Source organism: Rhinoderma darwinii, chromosome 11 (genome assembly GCF_050947455.1).
Source record: "Rhinoderma darwinii isolate aRhiDar2 chromosome 11, aRhiDar2.hap1, whole genome shotgun sequence".
NCBI classification, from domain to species: Eukaryota; Metazoa; Chordata; class Amphibia; order Anura; family Rhinodermatidae; genus Rhinoderma; species Rhinoderma darwinii.
The window spans coordinates 100,244,310-100,264,150 of record NC_134697.1 but is presented as its reverse complement, the minus strand read 5'-3'; the positions used below and the strand labels follow the sequence as shown (position 1 = coordinate 100,264,150).

The 19,841-nt window shown below is 42.9% G+C and overlaps 2 protein-coding genes across 2 annotated transcripts in view; both read left to right on the top strand.

Annotated features, from left to right (window-relative positions):
• Positions 1-349: 349 nt before the first annotated feature.
• GDF10 (growth differentiation factor 10) lies at positions 350-16,605 on the top strand. Its single transcript, XM_075842242.1, has 3 exons — positions 350-802; positions 3,163-4,070; positions 13,317-16,605. The coding sequence occupies exons 1-3, from the start codon at positions 580-582 to the stop codon at positions 13,506-13,508; spliced, it is 1,323 nt and encodes a 440-aa protein (XP_075698357.1). The 5' UTR covers positions 350-579; the 3' UTR covers positions 13,509-16,605.
• Positions 16,606-18,780: 2,175 nt separating this feature from the next.
• LOC142663522 (dorsalin-1-like) overlaps positions 18,781-19,841 on the top strand; it is an 8,316-nt gene continuing 7,255 nt past the window's right edge. The window contains exon 1 of the mRNA XM_075842245.1: positions 18,781-19,114. Coding sequence (XP_075698360.1) covers positions 18,781-19,114 — 334 coding nt within the window. The remainder of the gene's footprint in view (positions 19,115-19,841) is intronic.

Genomic DNA, 19,841 nt, shown 5'->3' with positions numbered 1-19,841 from the left:
TCCAGGAGAGCAATTTCCTTCAGGCTCTGCCCCGAGTTTCTCAGCGACTACGGAAGATCGCTTTCCGATGGAGAACTCCTTCCTAAAACCGTAGCAAAACTCCCGTATCACGTTCATCCCTTTACAGAGAAATAGACGGGGGTATATTAAAAAAATTAACGAGCAGCGGTGGATGTGGAGATAGAAAATTGTAGAAGAAACATCTGAGTGGGGAGAAAATAGCTCTCGAGTGAAAGGAACGGATTAGATGCAAGCTCGAAATCCATCCCAGGGAGCCCTCAAGTGAAGCCGAGCCCCTGGCAGCAATGATACGGTTATCGTTCGGCAGCCACAACTAGCATGAGGTGAGTGGTGATTGGGCGGGAGGGGCGAGCTTCTCCCCTCCCAGCTCCTGTGTAGGAGCTGTAAACTGAGCTTTGAATGTGACACCCGGGAGAAAGAGAGAGCCAGACAGTCCACAGTAGGGAATAACCTAGTGACAGGGAGGAAGACGAGGAGGAGATCACAACTGCTCAGGAGCAGACGGCGCATCTACCACTGCCATTGGCTGCATGCTTATAGGGACTGTGGTCCCTCGAGATGATGTCTCAGTATTGGATGCTATTACTGTTCCTGGCTACGGGCAGAGGCAAGCGACCACTGGGCTCCGACTCGAGCCTTCGAGAGAACCCGGCTCCGGGAACGCTGAGCCTTACCTCAGACCCCCTGGCATTGCACATGATGAAGCTCTATGAGAAGTACAACCGGGAGGGCGGTCGTCCTCAGGATGGGAACACAGTGCGGAGCTTCCGGGCACAGCCAGGTAAGGGTACACCCCAATGTCGATGGGGGGGGGGGGGGGGAGGGTGTATCGGAAAAGCCAAAACGTGATGTAAGGAAATGCGACAGGTCTACAGTGTCTGACCAAACTCTTTATCGAGGGGCTTGATTAGCACAATAGGGCGCGGGTATTAGAAGGTTTCAGACATGGATGTAGAAACTTTACGTTAGATCATGTGACAGGTTTTTGTCTTTTACGCCGGTACGTTGGCTTAGAGCGGTCTTATATGTGCCGTCCACTTTTTGGGGCACTGCCTCCATTACATTGGGATGGTATCGATGTCAAGGTAGGGGGGGGGGTCTCCTTCGCTCGAGATAGAGTACAGATAAAGTGTAGGAAAGGTAATGATATACCACATAGTGCCCCTATACGCAGCACTCTCTCACCCTATCGGAAGGGGCTACAACATTTAGGGCTGTAATGGTGGGCAACGATCAGGATTTCTTATACTTAATCCTGCGTTTTCAGGACCGGTCTACGGCCAAAATAATCGTGCAGTGAAACTAGGATTACGCAGCGCTCCATTCACCCCACGTATCCTGCAGCATTTCCTATTTAACACCGGGCAGGGACGCACTAGAGAATGTCCGATCGTGGCGATCATGATCACACATGTATATTACGTCTTTAGGATCGGCTTATATGACATATATTGCTTTTCTGATCCAATCCAATATTTTTAGTCCATGGGAACAATTTATCTTCTTCATATTCTGGTAGAATATATTGTTCCTATGATTAAGGAGGTTTTATGGTTTAGAAAATACATTTTGTAATGCCCCGTTAGGATCACCTGTGCAAGAATTCATTTAAATGTGAACAGTGTAGTTCTTCAGTTCCCCTGCGGAGGCACTGTAGGGAAGTTGAATGCTTGGTGCGGACTTTACCCATAGATTACAGCTGAGAGTCCCAGTCTTGGGAGATATTCTGTGATAAGGACCCTTCAAATAAAAAAGCATTATCCACAGTGGATAACCCCGTTAACCCCTTGACGCACCATGACCACGCTGTACGTTACGGTTTCGGGGAGAGGTGTGGAGAAGGTTTACGAGCGAAGCTCACTCCACGCGCTGCGGGTGTCAGCTGTGTGTTACATCTGGCACCTCACACTAATGGGCAGGTTTAGAGAACTCGGATCCTGGCAGTTTAACTACTTAGATGCTGCGGTCAATAGCGAACACCGTACCTAAGCTGCTAGAAAGAGGGGGCGGCCCCCACTCACAGCCCAACGACCCACCCTGTCAACGCTGAAGGTTGTCATGGCAGTCTGGGGGGCAAAAATCGCAATTAGTATTTTACCATTGATCTAATGAGCGCTGGTTCAAGTCCCCTAGGGGGAGCAATACATTTTTGTATTAACCCCCAGAATAAAGTGAAGTTGTCAGTTTTACCGCAACACGTTATTTTTGGGGCTTGTTTATTATCTAAGCCCCCCCCCACAGACAGATCATATAATCGGCCTTCCATTCTTCCCACAAGGGACCATAAATAATGGGAGGAGGGCACGGTGTCTGGAAAGAGAGATGACATATGAGGGATAAAAAAAAAGTGTGAAAAAAAATTAACATTTTGTATAGGTCCCCCGGGTGGTATCATTGGGGGTCTAATCAGCTTACCTCTTGCATTTCCCATAGACGTAACATATTTCATTTAAAATCTACCCAATCTGGTCATCGATCAGTGGTAATCTGTGGTAGAACCTGGAAGCAAGTGCTCAATTCCCCTGCAGTGCCACCACAGGAGAAATGATGCATTACACATTGCTGACTGAAATCATTGGTCTGGCTGTGTAACACGTGGCGCATATTTTAGCCGGGAGACAAATGTCGAGTTCACGGCTCTCAGGGACCGTCCAGCACCCAGGAAAAGACAGAAGCCGTTTTCTCTACTTTAGTCTTCTCTAATGTCAAATACACAGCACTCAAAGAGCAGTCCCCAATCCCGATCATAGCACCAGCCCTGACCCAATACCCGAAATCGGACGTGTAATATATACAAAGTCATAGAATATAAAAGAAACATAAAAAGGTGTTGTTTTCTTACTATTTAGGCCTAAGCGATTCCTAAAAAGAACAAGTTCTAACCATTAATCCAACGTCTACTAAAAGCAGGCCGATCCCAGACCTGAACCGGTTAACTAAAGGAACGGTTTTAAGTCGGGGGCTTAGGTTTTACAGGAGAGGGAGCAGTAGAGTATAAGGGACGTTTGACAAATGCATCTATGGATAACTTAATCATGCAGACACATCGGGGGTCTTGAACCCGCAGATCCATGTGCCATGGAAAATGAAGTGTTGGCACCAATTGTACCTCTTATACAATAAAGCTTCTTTATCTGACAGATTTCCTGGCTCCCCGTCCTACATATCGCTTCAACTTAACGTCTCTCCAGCAGTCTGAAGTTGTCTTGGCTGCCACTCTCCATTTTGGACCTGACAAAGGCCTCCGGCCTCCCAGGGACTCGTTCTGCAAACGTTCCAAGAATGCTTCCTGCCGCCTTCCGCTTCCACCACCAACTCAGAGGGCCAGTGTGATCTTCAAGAGTATCCTCCACCAAAAAGATTTAGGATTGGTGAAGTGGAATATCAGCAGTGCCACGTATAATAAAAAAGGCTCCTGGCACGTGAAGGACATAACCGGCATTATCAAGGAGGCCCAACGCCAACAAGACTTCTTCATTTCCACCGAAATTGACTTTGGCCATAAATTTGCTCCTCTTCACGCAAGCGATCCAAGTGAAGCCCCATACGTCTTAGTGTTTGCCAACGATAGAGCCATTTCGGAGCCGAACAGTGTGGCATCGACGTTACAAAGGTACGACCCATTCCAACCGAGTGTCGTCGAAGCCAAGCAGCCGCCCAACGCGTCCTCGGAGAGCAGAGTAAGGAGGGACGCCACCTTTTTGGCTTCCACCCATAATAATGAACTCCCAGATGTGAAGTACGTTCCCTATAGCAAGCAGGATCTGTGGGAAAGTACATACAAGTCCCTGAAACAAAAGCCCCAAAGGAAGGAGCGGAAGAAGAAGGACCACGATCATGCGGACACGTTGCCGAAATCTCCAGTCCTTCACTTTGATGAGCGGACGATGAAGAAGGCTCGGAGACGGCAGTGGGATGAGCCGCGGGTCTGCTCCCGCAGGTATCTCAAGGTGGATTTTGCAGACATCGGATGGAGTGAATGGATTATATCTCCAAAATCATTTGAGGCTTATTACTGCTCCGGTGTTTGCGTGTTCCCGATGCCAAAGGTAAGACGAGGACGTTCCTATCCAATGTATACATAAGAAACAAAACAATGTGGAGGAGACAATCCTAAAGGAGGTTCCCGGGATTAAATATCGAGGGCCTATCCTTAGGACAGGTAATCCAAGCTTAATTAATAGGGAACCCCGAGGACCAACAGAACGTAGGGACCACTGCAAGGGACGGACTCCCCACTGAGTAAACATCCTACAGATAGACCACCAATATTTTACCCCCGGGAAATTGTTATTTTTGTCCTCATCTGCTCTAAGCACCAACTGGTGTCTATGCCTGAACATCACTATCTATCTATCTATCTATGTATCTATCTATCTCATATCTATCTATCTATCTATCTCGTATCTATCTATCTATCTATCTCATATCTATCTATCTATCTCATATCTATCTCATATCTAGCTATCTATCTCATATCTATCTATCTATCTATCTATCTATCTATCTATCTATCTCATATCTATCTATCTATCTCATATCTATCTATCTCATATCTATCTATCTATCTATCTCATATCTATCTATCTCTCATATCTATCTATCTATCTATCTATCTCATATCTATCTATCTCTATCTATCTATCTCATATCTATCTATCTCTCATATCTATCTATCTCTCATATCTATCTATCTCTCATATCTATCTATCTATCTATCTATCTCATATCGATCTATCTCTATCTATCTATCTATCTCATATCTATCTATCTCTCATATCTATCTATCTCTCATATCTATCTATCTCTCATATCTATCTATCTCTCATATCTATCTATCTATCTATCTCTCATATCTATCTATCTCTCATATCTATCTATCTATCTATCTCTCATATCTATCTATCTATCTCATATCCATCCATCTATCTATCTCTCATATCTATCTATCTATCTATCTCATATCTATCTATCTATCTATCTATCTATCTCTCATATCCATCCATCTATCTCTCAATCTATCTATCTATCTATCTAATATCTATCTATCTATCTCTCATATCCATCCATCTATCTCTCATATCTATCTATCTCTCAATCTATCTATCTCATATCTATCTATCTATCTATCTATCTATCTATCTATCTCTCTCATATCTATCTATCTATCTCATATCCATCCATCTATCTATCTCATATCTATCTATCTATCTATCTATCTATCTATCTCATATCTATCTATCTATCTCATATCCATCCATCTATCTATCTATCTCATATCTATCTATCTATCTATCTCTCATATCCATCCATCTATCTCTCAATCTATCTATCTATCTAATATCTATCTATCTATCTCTCATATCCATCCATCTATCTCTCATATCTATCTCTCAATCTATCTATCTCATATCTATCTATCTATCTATCTATCTATCTATCTATCTCTCTCATATCTATCTATCCATCTCATATCCATCCATCTCATATCTATCTATCTATCTATCTCTCTCTATCAATTCAATTCAATTCAATTCAAAGAAGCTTTATTGGCAGGACCAAATACATATTAGCATTGCCAAAGCAAGTAAGAAGTAAGGGAATGAGGGATAGGGACTGAGGGCTTGGGGATAGGGACACATCTAGGGTCGGGGTTATACAAGTCCATGGCATATCATGTCTCTCTCAGTTTATGGCATGCAGTGACATATTGTGCCGCTGTGCCCACTGTGGTTTCCTCTTCACCCAGCAGGATGTAGAGTTTCTCTTCCTCTTCCATGGAGCTGAAGTCCGGTAAGAGATCAGAGAGTCTCCTGAAGTGAGTGTCCCTCACTGCTGAGTATTTGGAGCAGTGTAGCAGGAAGTGGGTCTCATCCTCCACGGCCTCCTGGTCGCACTGTTGGCACAGTCGGCTCTCCCTGGGCTTGTAGGTCTGTCTGTGGCGCCCGGATTCTATCTCTCTATCTCTCATATCTATCTATCTCTCATATCTATCTATCTATCTATCTATCTATCTATCTATCTCATATCCATCCATCTATCTCATATCTATCTAGCTCTCATATCTATCTATCTCATATCTATCTATCTATCTCTCATATCTATCTATCTCTCATATCTATCTATCTCTCATATCTATCTATCTATCTCTCATATCTATCTATCTATCTCTCATATCTATCTATCTCTCATATCTATCTATCTCTCATATCTATCTATCTATCTATCTATCTATCTCATATCGATCTATCTCTATCTATCTATCTATCTCATATCTATCTATCTCTCATATCTATCTATCTCTCATATCTATCTCTCATATCTATCTATCTATCTATCTCATATCGATCTATCTATCTATCTCATATCTATCTATCTCATATCTATCTATCTCATATCCATCCATCTATCTCATATCTATCTATCTCTCAATCTATCTATCTATCTATCTATCTATCTATCTATCTATCTCTCTCATATCTATCTATCTATCTATCTATCTCTCATATCTATCTATCTCTCATATCTATCTATCTATCTATCTCATATCTATCTATCTCTATCTATCTCATATCTATCTATCTCTCTCATATCTATCTATCTATCTCATATCCATCCATCTATCTATCATATCTATCTATCTATCTCTCTCATATCCATCTATCTCTCTCATATCCATCTATCTATCTCATATCCATCCATCTATCATATCTATCTATCTATCTCTCTCATATCCATCTATCTCTCTCATATCCATCTATCTATCTCATATCCATCCATCTATCATATCTATCTATCTATCTATCTATCTATCTATCTATCTATCTCTCATATCTATCTATCTCTATCTATCTCATATCTATCTATCTCTCTCATATCTATCTATCTCTCATATCTATCTATCTATCTCTCTCATATCCATCTATCTATCTCATATCCATCCATCTATCTATCATATCTATCTATCTATCTCTCTCATATCCATCTATCTCTCTCATATCCATCTATCTATCTCATATCCATCCATCTATCATATCTATCTATCTATCTCTCTCATATCCATCTATCTCTCTCATATCCATCTATCTATCTCATATCCATCCATCTATCATATCTATCTATCTATCTCATATCTATCTATCTATCTATCTATCTCTCATATCTATCTATCTATCTATCTATCTATCTATCTATCTATCTATCTATCTATCTCTCATATCTATCTATCTATCTATCTCTCATATCTATCTATCTCTCATATCTATCTATCTATCTATCTATCTCATATCTATCTCTCATATCTATCTATCTATCTATCTATCTCATATCCATCCATCTATCTATCTCTCATATCTATCTATCTATCTCATATCCATCTATCTATCTATCTCTCATATCTATCTATCTATCTATCTATCTCTCATATCTATCTATCTATCTATCTCTCATATCTATCTATCTATCTATCTATCTCTCATATCTATCTATCTCATATCTATCTCTCTCATATCTATCTCTCATATCTATCTATCTATCTCTCATATCTATCTATCTATCTATCTATCTATCTCTCTCATATCTATCTCTCTCATATCTCTCTCATATCCATCTATCTATCTATCTCTCATATCTCTCTCATATCCATCTATCTATCTATCTCTCATATCTCTCTCATATCCATCTATCTATCTATCTCATATCTATCCATCTCTCTTGGATCCACACCTCTCAGAAAAACATGGGTCCCCCAATGTCTGTTCGGAATCCCTATCCAGCCGTGAAGAGGGGGAGACATACGTGTGTCTCTCTCCATCTTGCAGTGTAGGGGAGTCAGTGGCTCAGTCATCCGTGATAGACGGTAGTAGAAAGTGGCGCTCACGTGGCTCTACGTATCGGCTATTAGTGTCTATTATTAGCTATACCCGGATATATCCTTTTGATTGGCACCAGTCCCTTTATAAGTTGGGGAGATGCGGATAATAGAGCAGGAAACCGCGAGGAAATCAAATCCCCCTTTATTCATGTCAACGGCGAAACAAAATGCTAAATAAATGTACCCAAAAACATTGCATACCCTAAAAAGTGGGGATTTCAAGAGCATAGTGGCTTTTAAAAGCCTTTCCACAACTTGTATACACAGAAATAAAAATAATGAGATAAAAAACACACTATTGGGGACCATACCCGTAAAATCGCTGTGAATAGGATTAGGCTGCAATACCAGACACAGCCTATAGACAAGGGTGGAGCTGTTTTTTCCCATTTTAATACCCTAATCTAGACTAATTGGCCAGACAGGAAATTATCAGCTGATTAACCCTTAGAGCAGTGGTGGTCAACCTGACACCTGGTTTATATTAAAGGGCCAGGGTCAAGGGGAAAAGTCCACCCACTCATATTCCTCTGTGTACCTACTGCCACCCTTGGTTGAAGGCTTGTCAGAGCCAATAGAGACGTCCCAATCCAAAATTGTGTCTTCGTACTAATCTCATATCTATCAGATCTATCTATCTATCTCAGATCTATCTCATATCTCATATCTCAAAATTCAGCGTGAAACTCGAGTAGCCGGTCGTGGCAAAAATAGGAGTGGCCTTTTCAAAGGGCGTGGCTTATGTAAAAGAATTGGCTAAATGTATTCAGACCCCCTAAATTATCAGATCCCGGATGAGACCCCTATATTAATATCAGAACCCAGACCATACCGGTAACTTAATGCAGACGCCAGATCAGACAAAAAATACTTAGACCCTGGACCAGACTTTACTTACCCTACTCGGCCAATAGATAAACCCAATTTTTTCAAAAATTTCTGTAACCACTTTCCAACATTTGACATACAGGCACGTCATAGTTAGAGGGGGAAGTATGAAGCAGGTGTCAGCGGCAATATACAGCTGACACCCTGCTCCAATTTCTTATACTATGCTCATTTTGCCCCAGAATTTTTGGCGCAATTTTGGTGCACGTTGAGACATTTTCAGTCACGCCCCTTTGACACTTTACCCTGCCCACTTTTCAGAACACATTAAAAAGTGCCTAGTGAGGTGCAAACATCCAAATTGGGCCAATTTGCACAAAAATTTGGTACCTTTTTTCCGACACTTTCTAGACCCAGACAAAGCAGTGAATCTACCCCATTGTTTTTATTTTCAAAAATTAGTAAAACACTAAAACTATATATTTAGAATTACCGTAAACGTCTCGAGCCGCAAAATAAAAAGTCACCATGTCATTTTTACTGCAAGGTAAACGGCGTAAAATCTAAGCGCGCAAAACATTGGGGGAAATCGCCGTTTTTCCATTCCAAATAAAAAAAAAAAAACAAGCCCTCATACTGCTACGGCGATGGGAAAATAAAAAAAGTTGTGGCTCTTGGAAGGTGCGGAGGAGAATTATTTTGCTTTTTTAAATTAAAACAAGCTGCGGTTGGCAGGGGTTAAATGCTGCGCACCCTCCCTGGGAAAAACGATACATCACTGGGTGACCGGGTGAGAGAGACTAAAAATAGAGGGACTTCCGGTAAAATCAGGAGCGTTGACATGTCTGTCAGGTCTATGGGCATCTTCATGGTGTTTATTTGGGCAATGGGCCTATAGAGTAGAGACGTTTGCATGTACCCATTTTTAAAGGGGTTTGTACTCGTATGCCATAGGTTGTAGGGAGTGGGGCCCCAGGTCATGACATTGCCATCTTATAGAAGTAGGACAATCTTCCAGTATTACGGATCACCAGGCACATGCCGCCGAATTACAGAGATGTTCCCCTGTAGAAGCAATGCCGGGACAAGAAGGGGTTAATGAGAGACAGCATTAAACATCACTGTGTGATGGATTTCTTTATATTTGGACTGTATGGCAGAATACCGAACAATCCATACAATATAGAACAGCACCACCCAGTGGAGAAAGAAGCACATGAATGCTGAGGGCTCATGTATATCAGCATATTACGGCTCTATACAACCTCTGAGTTATACAGAGCTGTAATATGGCACCCATAGACCACAACCGTCGCGAGCGAGCGGACCCTCACCCGTCGCGAGCGAGCGGACCCTCACCCGTCGCGAGCGAGCGGGCCCTCACCCGTCGCGAGCGAGCGGACCCTCACCCGTCGCGAGCGAGCGGACCCTCACCAGTCGCGAGCGAGCGGACCCTCACCAGTCGCGAGCGAGCGGACCCTCACCAGTCGCGAGCGAGCGGACCCTCACCAGTCGCGAGCGAGCGGACCCTCACCAGTCGCGAGCGAGCGGACCCTCACCAGTCGCGAGCGAGCGGACCCTCACCAGTCGCGAGCGAGCGGACCCTCACCAGTCGCGAGCGAGCGGACCCTCACCAGTCGCGAGCGAGCGGACCCTCACCAGTCGCGAGCGAGCGGACCCTCACCAGTCGCGAGCGAGCGGACCCTCACCAGTCGCGAGCGAGCGGACCCTCACCAGTCGCGAGCGAGCGGACCCTCACCAGTTGCGAGCGAGCGGACCCTCACCAGTCGCGAGCGAGCACCATACCCCTAAGCGTTCACACATTTCTTATATGAAGTAGCCAGCATTCTGTGACACAAGACAGGTTTTATTTCTTGTTCATAGTTTCATCTTCTCCCGAGGGGCTTCTCATGTTTTAGAGCCGACCTCTATAAGCCAAGTCTTTCCCCCAGGGGCCTGTACCCATTCTGTAATTTAGAGGGGTAGTATACAAGTCAGCAGTAATTATTCCTCTTTTCAGGGCCATAAAGGCCAAGTCTCTTTATAGGTTTTCACTATGAGGGGGAATTCCTCCCGTGTGGAGGATGGGCCGGTATTTCCACCATCGTTCCCAGAATCCGCCCGCACACTGGTGTTCACACCTTTATACTTCTCTGGTCAATGGTAAAGATCAAAACGAGAGCACAGGAAAAGTGGAGCGGTTGACCAATCAGGTTGCAGCTTTAGGTTATAAAGGGGCCTCTGAAGAATGAGAGCTGGAATCTGGTTGGTTGTTCCCGGCATTCGCTCCACTTTTCCTTGACACTCATTTCCCCTCCATGGTCTTCGGTGACCAGAATACCCGTCCGGCACAAACTACAACCTTCACATTTCAAGAGCAAACAGTTTAGACAAAGTTGTATAGAGAATAGTTTTTTATTGATCGACTTTTATTCATTTGTTTTTAGTAGGGAAAAAAAAAAATTCATATTTTTTTTTCTACGCCATGAACCGTGCGGTATAAATAACACGCCAACTTTATTTTATAAGTCCATACGGTTTCGGTGATTCTGAATTTCTATATATTTTCCGTTTTACTAACTTCAGTTCCTGCGACAGATGACTTTTACGTTTCTCGTGTTTTGTATTTTTTTTTACACCGTTTTAGGTGCATAGAATTTATGGTTTGATTTTTTGGGAAAAAAATAAAATAAAAATAAAAATGACTACATGGGAATAGGTAAAAAAATACCAATTCCACCATAGTTTTTGTATTTTCTTTTTTCCGCCACGCACAACGCAGATTAAATAATATCTATTATTTACAGGTGGTTACAATTGTGGGGGTACCAAATATCTATTATTTTATATATTTTATTAATTTCTCTCATTTTTTTGGGGGGGGGCAACTTTTTTATTAAAAACGTATGGAACTGAATTAAAAAAAAAATTTTGTCTAAAATATTTGATCCATTGATCACCTACATCATGCTTAGTATTCCTGCATTGACTTGAATGGGGGCCAGCTGCAATACCATACACAGCCTATGAACGAGGGTGGCGCTGTATCTGAAAGAAAGCAGCCGTCTTTTTTGAATCCCATAAATCTCCTTTAAAGGAGCGCCAGCTACACTGGTATACCTAGTGCCTAAGGGGGTGGTGCATGGCTCAGAGATTTAACCCCTTGGAGACCACAAATTTTCTTTTTTTCATATTTGTTTTTCCATTGTTGCCTTCCAAGACAAATTATTTAAAAAAAAAAAATGTATACTTTTTTTAGTCCTTCTAGAGAACTTAATGTGATCTTTGGATCTCTCATGCAATACTTATGTATTGCAGTATATGACCTTTATTAGTTCTCGAATATTGGCAAGGCTCAATAATAGATCACAGAGGGCAAACCTGAAGACCTTCCATGGGCCCCTGACTGACACATCAACCTATCACACTGCACGGTTTTCTCGAGGGGGGGGGGGGGAGGTATCGGAGGGGTGGATACGGCCAGGATCGGCGTTACCTGCGATCTCGGCCATTGCAGGCGGGTTTCAGCTGTTCGAAACCGCCGGCACCCGCAGCTTATGCTGTTGGCTCAATTCCTGAGCCGCGCCATAATGTGATGGCGTACATCCAACTTAATAGTACAAAAGTGGCCCAGTGGTGACCATGCCAAATCTGCCTGCCGAGTGAAGAGGGGGAGGAGGGAAATGCAGCTGCAGTTTCTCACTCACTGAGAGCATATGAGTGGGAGAAGATGCAGGACAGCAGGGTGGAGATACCGGGTTGGCGTAGAGCACAAAGCACATCTCTGATATCACACCAGGAAGAGCCCCCCCTCCCCCAATGAAACGTCCGGTCCACTCACAAACTTCTCCCCTACGAGACCACTACCACGTAATTCCCTACACTCCCTACTCTTTAAGCTTTCAAGTGCAGCCTACAAACCGACTCGTTGACTTCAATATCACTTCCCTAATGTTCCATACATCTAGAACAACGTGAAAACCTCTGATCCAAAACTGACCTTAAAAATAACAATAATCTGCCGCTTTGTAATAGATCTTCATGACCTACTTGCCTCCGGAGGCCGGGTTCATTTCTAGGTGTACTAGCTGCTGCTGTACAAACTCCTGTGGTAACAAGTGGGCCCTGACTACAAACAGTCTTCTATGTAGTCAGGTCTTAGCAGTAGGAGATTAGGCTCTCCAGCACAAAGACTGTTCTTTCTAGTGATTGATCTTGTAGCCGCTACCTCTCCCAGATGTCACACAGCAGGCTGCAGTGACTGAGAAGAACCCTCTCAGCAGTGGCAGGGAGAATGGCAGGACGGAGTAGACATTACAACTTGAAGAAGTGGGCTTGGATGGAGAGTGTGTAGTATGTGCCATAGTTTGCGGTGACGAGACAACAGCAGGATCCTTTTCTTTTACAAAAACAGCGCCACTCTTTTCTATGGTCTGTGTCTGGTATTGCATCTATTTCCCATTGTATAAGACGGAGCTGCAATACCAAACAAAACCAATGAATAACCAAACACCCTTTTTTCTAATTCCTAGACAAGATTTGAAACACCACGATGTTTTACATTGACACGTCTTTCCATTTCTCTTCTCCCCAGGTGGTGCGTCCCTCAAACCATGCAACAATACAGAGCATAGTCAAGGCTGTCGGCATAATTCCTGGTATCCCAGAACCTTGCTGTACACCTGAAAGAATGAGCTCTCTGAGTGTCCTTTTCCTGGACGAAAGTCGAAACGTAGTCCTGAAAGTGTACCCCAACATGTCAGTGGAAAGCTGTTCTTGCAGATAAAGACACGAGGAAGTCGAAAGGAGTCTTCATCCCCAAAGGGCTACGACATGAGGCTTTCAAATCCCGTCCTAAACAATTTGTCACGGCGGACAACTCAAGTGTCATTGTACGGATACGGATGCCCAAGAGGAGAGAGACAAGGTGCGATATATTGGGAACGATGCGGTCGGCAGCCATACATTCTGTTCCAGCGACTTTGTGGTGTGAAGGAACCCAATGTATCCAGCTGGATGGACCTGATCTGGAGATGACATGTCTATCTTACCCTCTACTGGACTGGATTTATACTTTTTATGTTAAGAGGTTTATGTGTTCCATGTGTATAGTATATATTTGAGAGATCTTTAGATTGTTGTACAGCCATAGGTTTCCATTTTCTACGGGGCTTTAGTAAGAGGTGCTCCATCTTTGAGATACTTTTTTTTTTTTTTAGCATATCCGAATATAATGTTATTACCAGAATTGCTTCCGATACCGGTAGAAGCAACTAATGTGTGTCAGGCTATGGCCTTGATCCCATCCACTTACAGATGTGACCTTTCTGAACTTTCCTCTGATCTCAACATTTCCCGAGACGTGTGGCGCGAGATCACCAGTTTAAAAAAAAAAAAAAAAACACGATTTTCCGATACCCTGTCACGAGATGTCTATTCTATATGTGTCTGTGTGGCCACCCAGTGGTTGTGATGTGAATTACCGCCTGTTAGCATGTCACGATATTGTATTGTATTGGTTTCATGATAAATTTCAACCAAATTCAAGCAAAGGTAAGAGTGGACACATCTGTATACTTTCCCCTTTCCAGCCCGACCGTAGATTTGAGATGAAAAGGATATATTCTCCTCTCTTCAAGAAACTGTATAATCAAATATCTGCAGAGACAACTCCATGGCCATGGACAACTTTTTCAGGCTATGAAATTGATGTTTGGGCACAGGTCCGGGGACTTCTGTGGGGTTGCATGCAACTCACTGGCTGGGAATGGGCACTTTGGGCCCTCTCTTTTTGGTTTTATGTCAGGCCCCCACCTCGAAAACTTTTATAGCCTGTTTAAGTGTACACTGAATGGGCAGTATATTAGAGACACAAGCCGGGGCCAGTATTTAAAAAACTGCCAACCTCGTAGGGTTTTCTAGTGCCGAGGTTTCGAGAGTATACCAAGAAATGTAGAGTCGAGGAAAAACATCCGCGAAAGGGAATCCTATGGAGGTCAACAAATGGGATCAGAGGAGGATGTCACGGATCGTTCTGATCAACAGGCGGCGCACAGTTAAGAAGTGGCCATTCAGTATAGATTGTATTTTTGGTGACCGTCCACCACAGAATAAATAGTAATTGGTGTATTAGACGAACCACCCGAAAACAGGGTGTAAATCTATCGGAACATTAATGGGGAAAAGGAAAACATATCCATTTTATTTATTTCTTGTTCCCTTTAATATTGTTTTACTACATCTTCTTACTAACCACCTAAGCAGAGATAATGTTATACAATGCTGATTTACGTGGCAGATCTACCCTCTGGGGCGGCACCAACTGTAAATTTATGGTATACAAATGAGGTCCAACTTTCTTCCGTATCCACCAGGGTAGATCTCCGTTAACATTCGAGAACAAGTTACTTTCTTGAAGCTCCAGTCTTCTCGAGGAACGGTCTTGCCAAAAAAATGGTGAGATTTGGGAGATCTTGCACTGTGTTTTTCTAGTATCAGATCTACTGGACCCTGCCGAGAACCACAAGGCCAACCACAGTGGCAGAAGAAGCGCTCTTGGTGGACAATTTTTCCATAAATTGAGACCCAACCTGTGGTAGCTCTAGGCAGTCGCCTACTCTGCCTACCCCTCATCTCATCCTGGTCGACCAAGAAGAATATACATAATAGAGACCACAGCCTTTTCTTCTTGAATTTAGTATATACTGAATCGTCTTCCAAGAACGGATCACAGTCCCTGATAGGGGCTGTCTCAGTATAGACATTGGTGGCATATTGCTAGGCTATGCCACCAATGTCCAATCAGCTGCGCCCCCTGCTAATTTCGATATGAAAACGCTTTGCCTTTTCTTTTTCTATTGGCTCTACTTGGCTTTTTCATAAGCCCATTGTAGTTAATGGGCGACCACGTAACTGCCAGGAAAAAATACTGAAAACAATGTGGCACAGCACAATCCTAGTACTGCTAACATTTCCTTCTAGCCATCGGCAGGACCACAGTGATCAGACTGGGAATGTTTGAACATTGTTGGTATATTCTAGTGATAGGACGTCCGAGAATACGGATATAGAGAAATATCATTCCACCCACCACTGGGTAGCGCATTATGACATGACAAAATTAGAGCAACATCTACATGCCAGCTGATTGACAAGTTATCAAAGTACATGGAACAGTGCTGACCATGCCGGCGAAGCAGAAAAACGGATTTTGATTGAAAATGTAAAATGGCTTACTTTCTATATTTGACCCTGTACATGACCCATATTGTGGTTGAAATGACTAAAACCAACAAAAACGAAGACCTTAGTCTCCAATTTATTTTCAGCTTTTTGGTCTATGAGGCGTCTTGCACACAGAGAAGTGTTCATGGAGGCACATGGAATCCCCGCAGCTTCATACCACTGAGCGGTATGGATTCCAGGTGCCACCACATAGTGCTCCGAATTGCACCGGATTACGGAGATATTTAACCATACAAGCAATGCTAGAATAGCTTCATACTACGACGCCCGGTGGAGGATACGGAGGTATGGTACCGCCCCAGAGGAGCATTAATGTACAATTCGAAGCTTGTATTTATTACAGGGAGGATTATATACGAATATGATGTAAATAGGTCGTTTAGAAAAAAGGTCACGTTGGGAGGATACCCAGAATGTCATGAATACAATTTTAAGAATTGACAGTGCAGAGGTCTATGACCACTCCTAATGGAAACCAGTACGTACATAGAGCAAATTGGATGAATCATGTCTCTATTATTCCATGGAGGATTTCTTGTACCCGGAGGATGTAATTTATGTTTTGAAGTATTAATATGTATTGAATATTTTTATATTAGATGACTCTATAATATGTATCCAGTCTGTGTTGTGCATTATAGTGGTAAAGTATTTGTGCATTACACATGCCTTAATAAAACCTACTCTTGTTTATTTTATATGTTTTTTTCAAATATATTCTATCCATATGGTAGATCCTTAACGGGGTTGTCCTAAATTAGGTCATAATACTGGAATGGGGGGCCCGGGGATAGTGCTACTGGAATGGGGCCTTCAGAGGATGGGGTGAACCCATTGTGTCATCAAGGGATTTGACATGGGGCTAAACTGGGGAGCAGAGTCTAAGGGGACCCCTGGTATTCACGCTTTAACCCCTATAAGGAACTGGACTTTGCTGCTGGGGAAACCCAGGTCGCTACCCCCAGAGAAGTCTCCATTGGTGATGGCCGATGAAAACAGGTGGGGTACAGAAAAAGCAGACTGTATGCAAAGTCAGGTATTGCAGAAGTCAGGGCAGGTGGCAGATGGGCACTTACGGTTGGTAGAGCAAAAGGTCAGGGCAGACGGCAGAGGTTCATTACGCGTAATAAGCAAGAGGTCATGGCAGACAAGGATAGACAACAGTACAGGCAAACACAGGGAGTCCAAACAGAGCATCACTGCTCAGGCAGTGTGTCCGGGAAAGAGAGATCTCTTTATACTCAAGGGTAAATCAGCTTCTTCCTCCCAGTGTCTCATCTTGGCCATGGCGCCAAACCCTAACCCTCCTCTTAGCGCTACCTCACCTACAACCCTCTTCATGGGGGCCTCCATTAAGGCTGCCACTGAGGTTTCTTGCTCTGGTGTTTTTGGCGGGTATCTGGGTGTTGAGGTCCCCACTAATTGCTAGAACGGAGGCGCAGAAGTGTTTTCTGATAAGTAATGTGCTTCTGCGGCCCATACTGGCTCCTGGGAGCAGAGCGTTGCACGGGCTCGTAGGAAGTTTATGGTTTGTGCATCGCTAACCCCGCTTCTATGTGGAGAGCAAAAAAGGCCAAATGGGGCCATACCCGAACCCCACTGATCAAAACATCTGGCATGTCACGAAGATGTTAGAAGTTTTGTGAAACAACGAATGGTGATATTTGAATGGTTATGGGTGTAGTCCACGAAGACCAGCCGTTTTATTTATCCTGTTGAAAGACATTCAAAAAGAATGCGTGTTGGGTAATTGGTAAATAATTTCACTTTCACTGTTCTGTGGTTTACACGCAGTGCTAAAGTTTTTGTTACATTCCTTTCCTTGTACGTACATGTTTGTGCCTAGTCCTTTTAGAAGGATCACACGATATATGGCCAAAAACCACAAGTCGATAATATTCTAAAGTAGACAGCTCCTTTAAGGAAGAGACCATTCACTTAAAGGGTCCACACATGAAATCAGCTAAGTTGGGAGCGATATATGAAAACTAGTTACATGGGACGAGGGTCTCAATAGTCACTTGTGTTAAGAACTATACATCTTTTTCTCGGACGAAGTTAATAAAAGATTATTATTCACAATTCAAGGTCCCCGGTAGCCGTCATCCTTCGTTGAGATCCTTTTCGGGCTAGTGACACATGACTTAGAGGAACCACCTTGTCCCCCTATAGTCAAGTTTTGTGAAGACCAATATTCACCTATAGGGAGAAAGATTGCAGTTGCCCAAAAGGTCCCTCTGCCCCATATGAGCAGACGAGTGCTAAAAATTGGCTTACATCATCTGAGAAAAAAAAAAATAAAAAATAATTCCGGCCCGTGGATAGGCCTGAAATGATCCAAAGTTTTTTTTTAAATAATAGCTTAATATATTTATGGATACAAACCTTTCTGGAAGAAAAAAATAAATAAGTGATGGATGGCGTCATGCCTACTTGAGTAAACAAAGTTTCAGGAAATTTCACAAATCAAGAATGCGGATATTTGGTCGAGAACCGTTAATTAAGCAGTAGCCCCTTCCATGCGATATATGAAGGGCCTCCCTTCCAGCTCCACACCAGTTCAACATGTTTATAGTATCTTCATTAACGAAGGACTTTAACGTGATAAGCTCAGATGATACATTGCAATCCAAACCCGAGATAAGAGACAGCGGACACTTTGGTCTGCTTCATAACTAACAGGGTGGAGGCTTAAAAAATAACTCGAAGAAGAGCCTGGTCTGTCTTATTCCTGCCAAATCAATCCACGGCACACGGAGGAATTCGGAGATCCTAATATTCTCCGATAAGCAGCTCGAAAAGCCACCATAAACATGGTATGGCTGGCCAGGTTACCAATGTGGTGCTCTCTAGTTCTCTTCCTTGCAAGGTTTACGCTCAACAAACCACTGCCGATATGGGAAGAAGGAGAAGTAGAAGAAGAAGACCTTCTGACCCATCATGAAGAAGAAGCAGAGGAGGTTCTGAGCTCCTTGACTGGAAGGATGAAAGAGGACATTAAAGACAGCGTGAAGTTATCAGAAGTCTTATTTCAAGAGAAGACCACAATGAAGCTTCCCCAGTATATGATCGATCTGTACAACCAGTACGCAGATGATAGGACCTCTACGCCAGTGTCCAACATAATCCGAAGTTTTACTGTTCAAGGTAGGACAACGAGTGGCCTTCCGTATTGCCGGTGTAGACATATTGCCCCATTCTGTATACCTTTGTGCTTATCGTAGACTTTTTGGTCATATATACGAAATTTTGTTGCCATAAACAAGACTCGCCTAATAGTTTTTGATATTTTTGTGGACATTTTAGGGGAAGACTAAGGACATGTTTCAACTATTGAAGTGCTAAAGCTTTTACTAGGGTAACGGAATAGGAAAGAAGACATTGGTCAACCTTTTCTACCATTTAAAAAAAAATCATGTCGATATATTTTTCCATACAAAGTTATTGAGAATGGTTCAAAAATTACACGGCCATCGAGTGCAACTAGAGGAAATAAAGGAGGACTCCTTTTAAGCTCCGGTTTGTCAATGGGAAGGTAAAACCAAAGGCTTGGTCTAATTTACCCCAAAACCTTCCTCATCCTTGTTTTAACAAACTTTTTTTTTATATTCGGTTTTTTATATTCGGTTGTTTTAAGAAGGTATTTTAGCTGTTTTTCCTAAATCAGTCTCTGAGGGAGATTATTCCACAACGCCACAGATTTTCCAGTATAGAACCTTTTTATTACTGGAGATTGACATTTTTTTCTCAAACTGCAGAGGGTGCCCCTTGTTTTTGGAGCGATCCTAATAGTGAATACTATTTTTGAATGGGCCAGTTATTTTTTTTATTCAGTGGTTTTCTTGCGGTGTCATCCTCCAGTCACTTACCCTCA

Coding starts and splice junctions, on each gene's coding strand:
- GDF10 (XM_075842242.1), top strand. CDS start 580: ATGATGTCTCAGTATTGGATGCTATTACTGTTCCTGGCTACGGGCAGA. Junction 803..3,162: donor GAGCTTCCGGGCACAGCCAG/GTAAGGGTACAC, acceptor TTTATCTGACAG/ATTTCCTGGCTCCCCGTCCT. Junction 4,071..13,316: donor GCGTGTTCCCGATGCCAAAG/GTAAGACGAGGA, acceptor TCTTCTCCCCAG/GTGGTGCGTCCCTCAAACCA.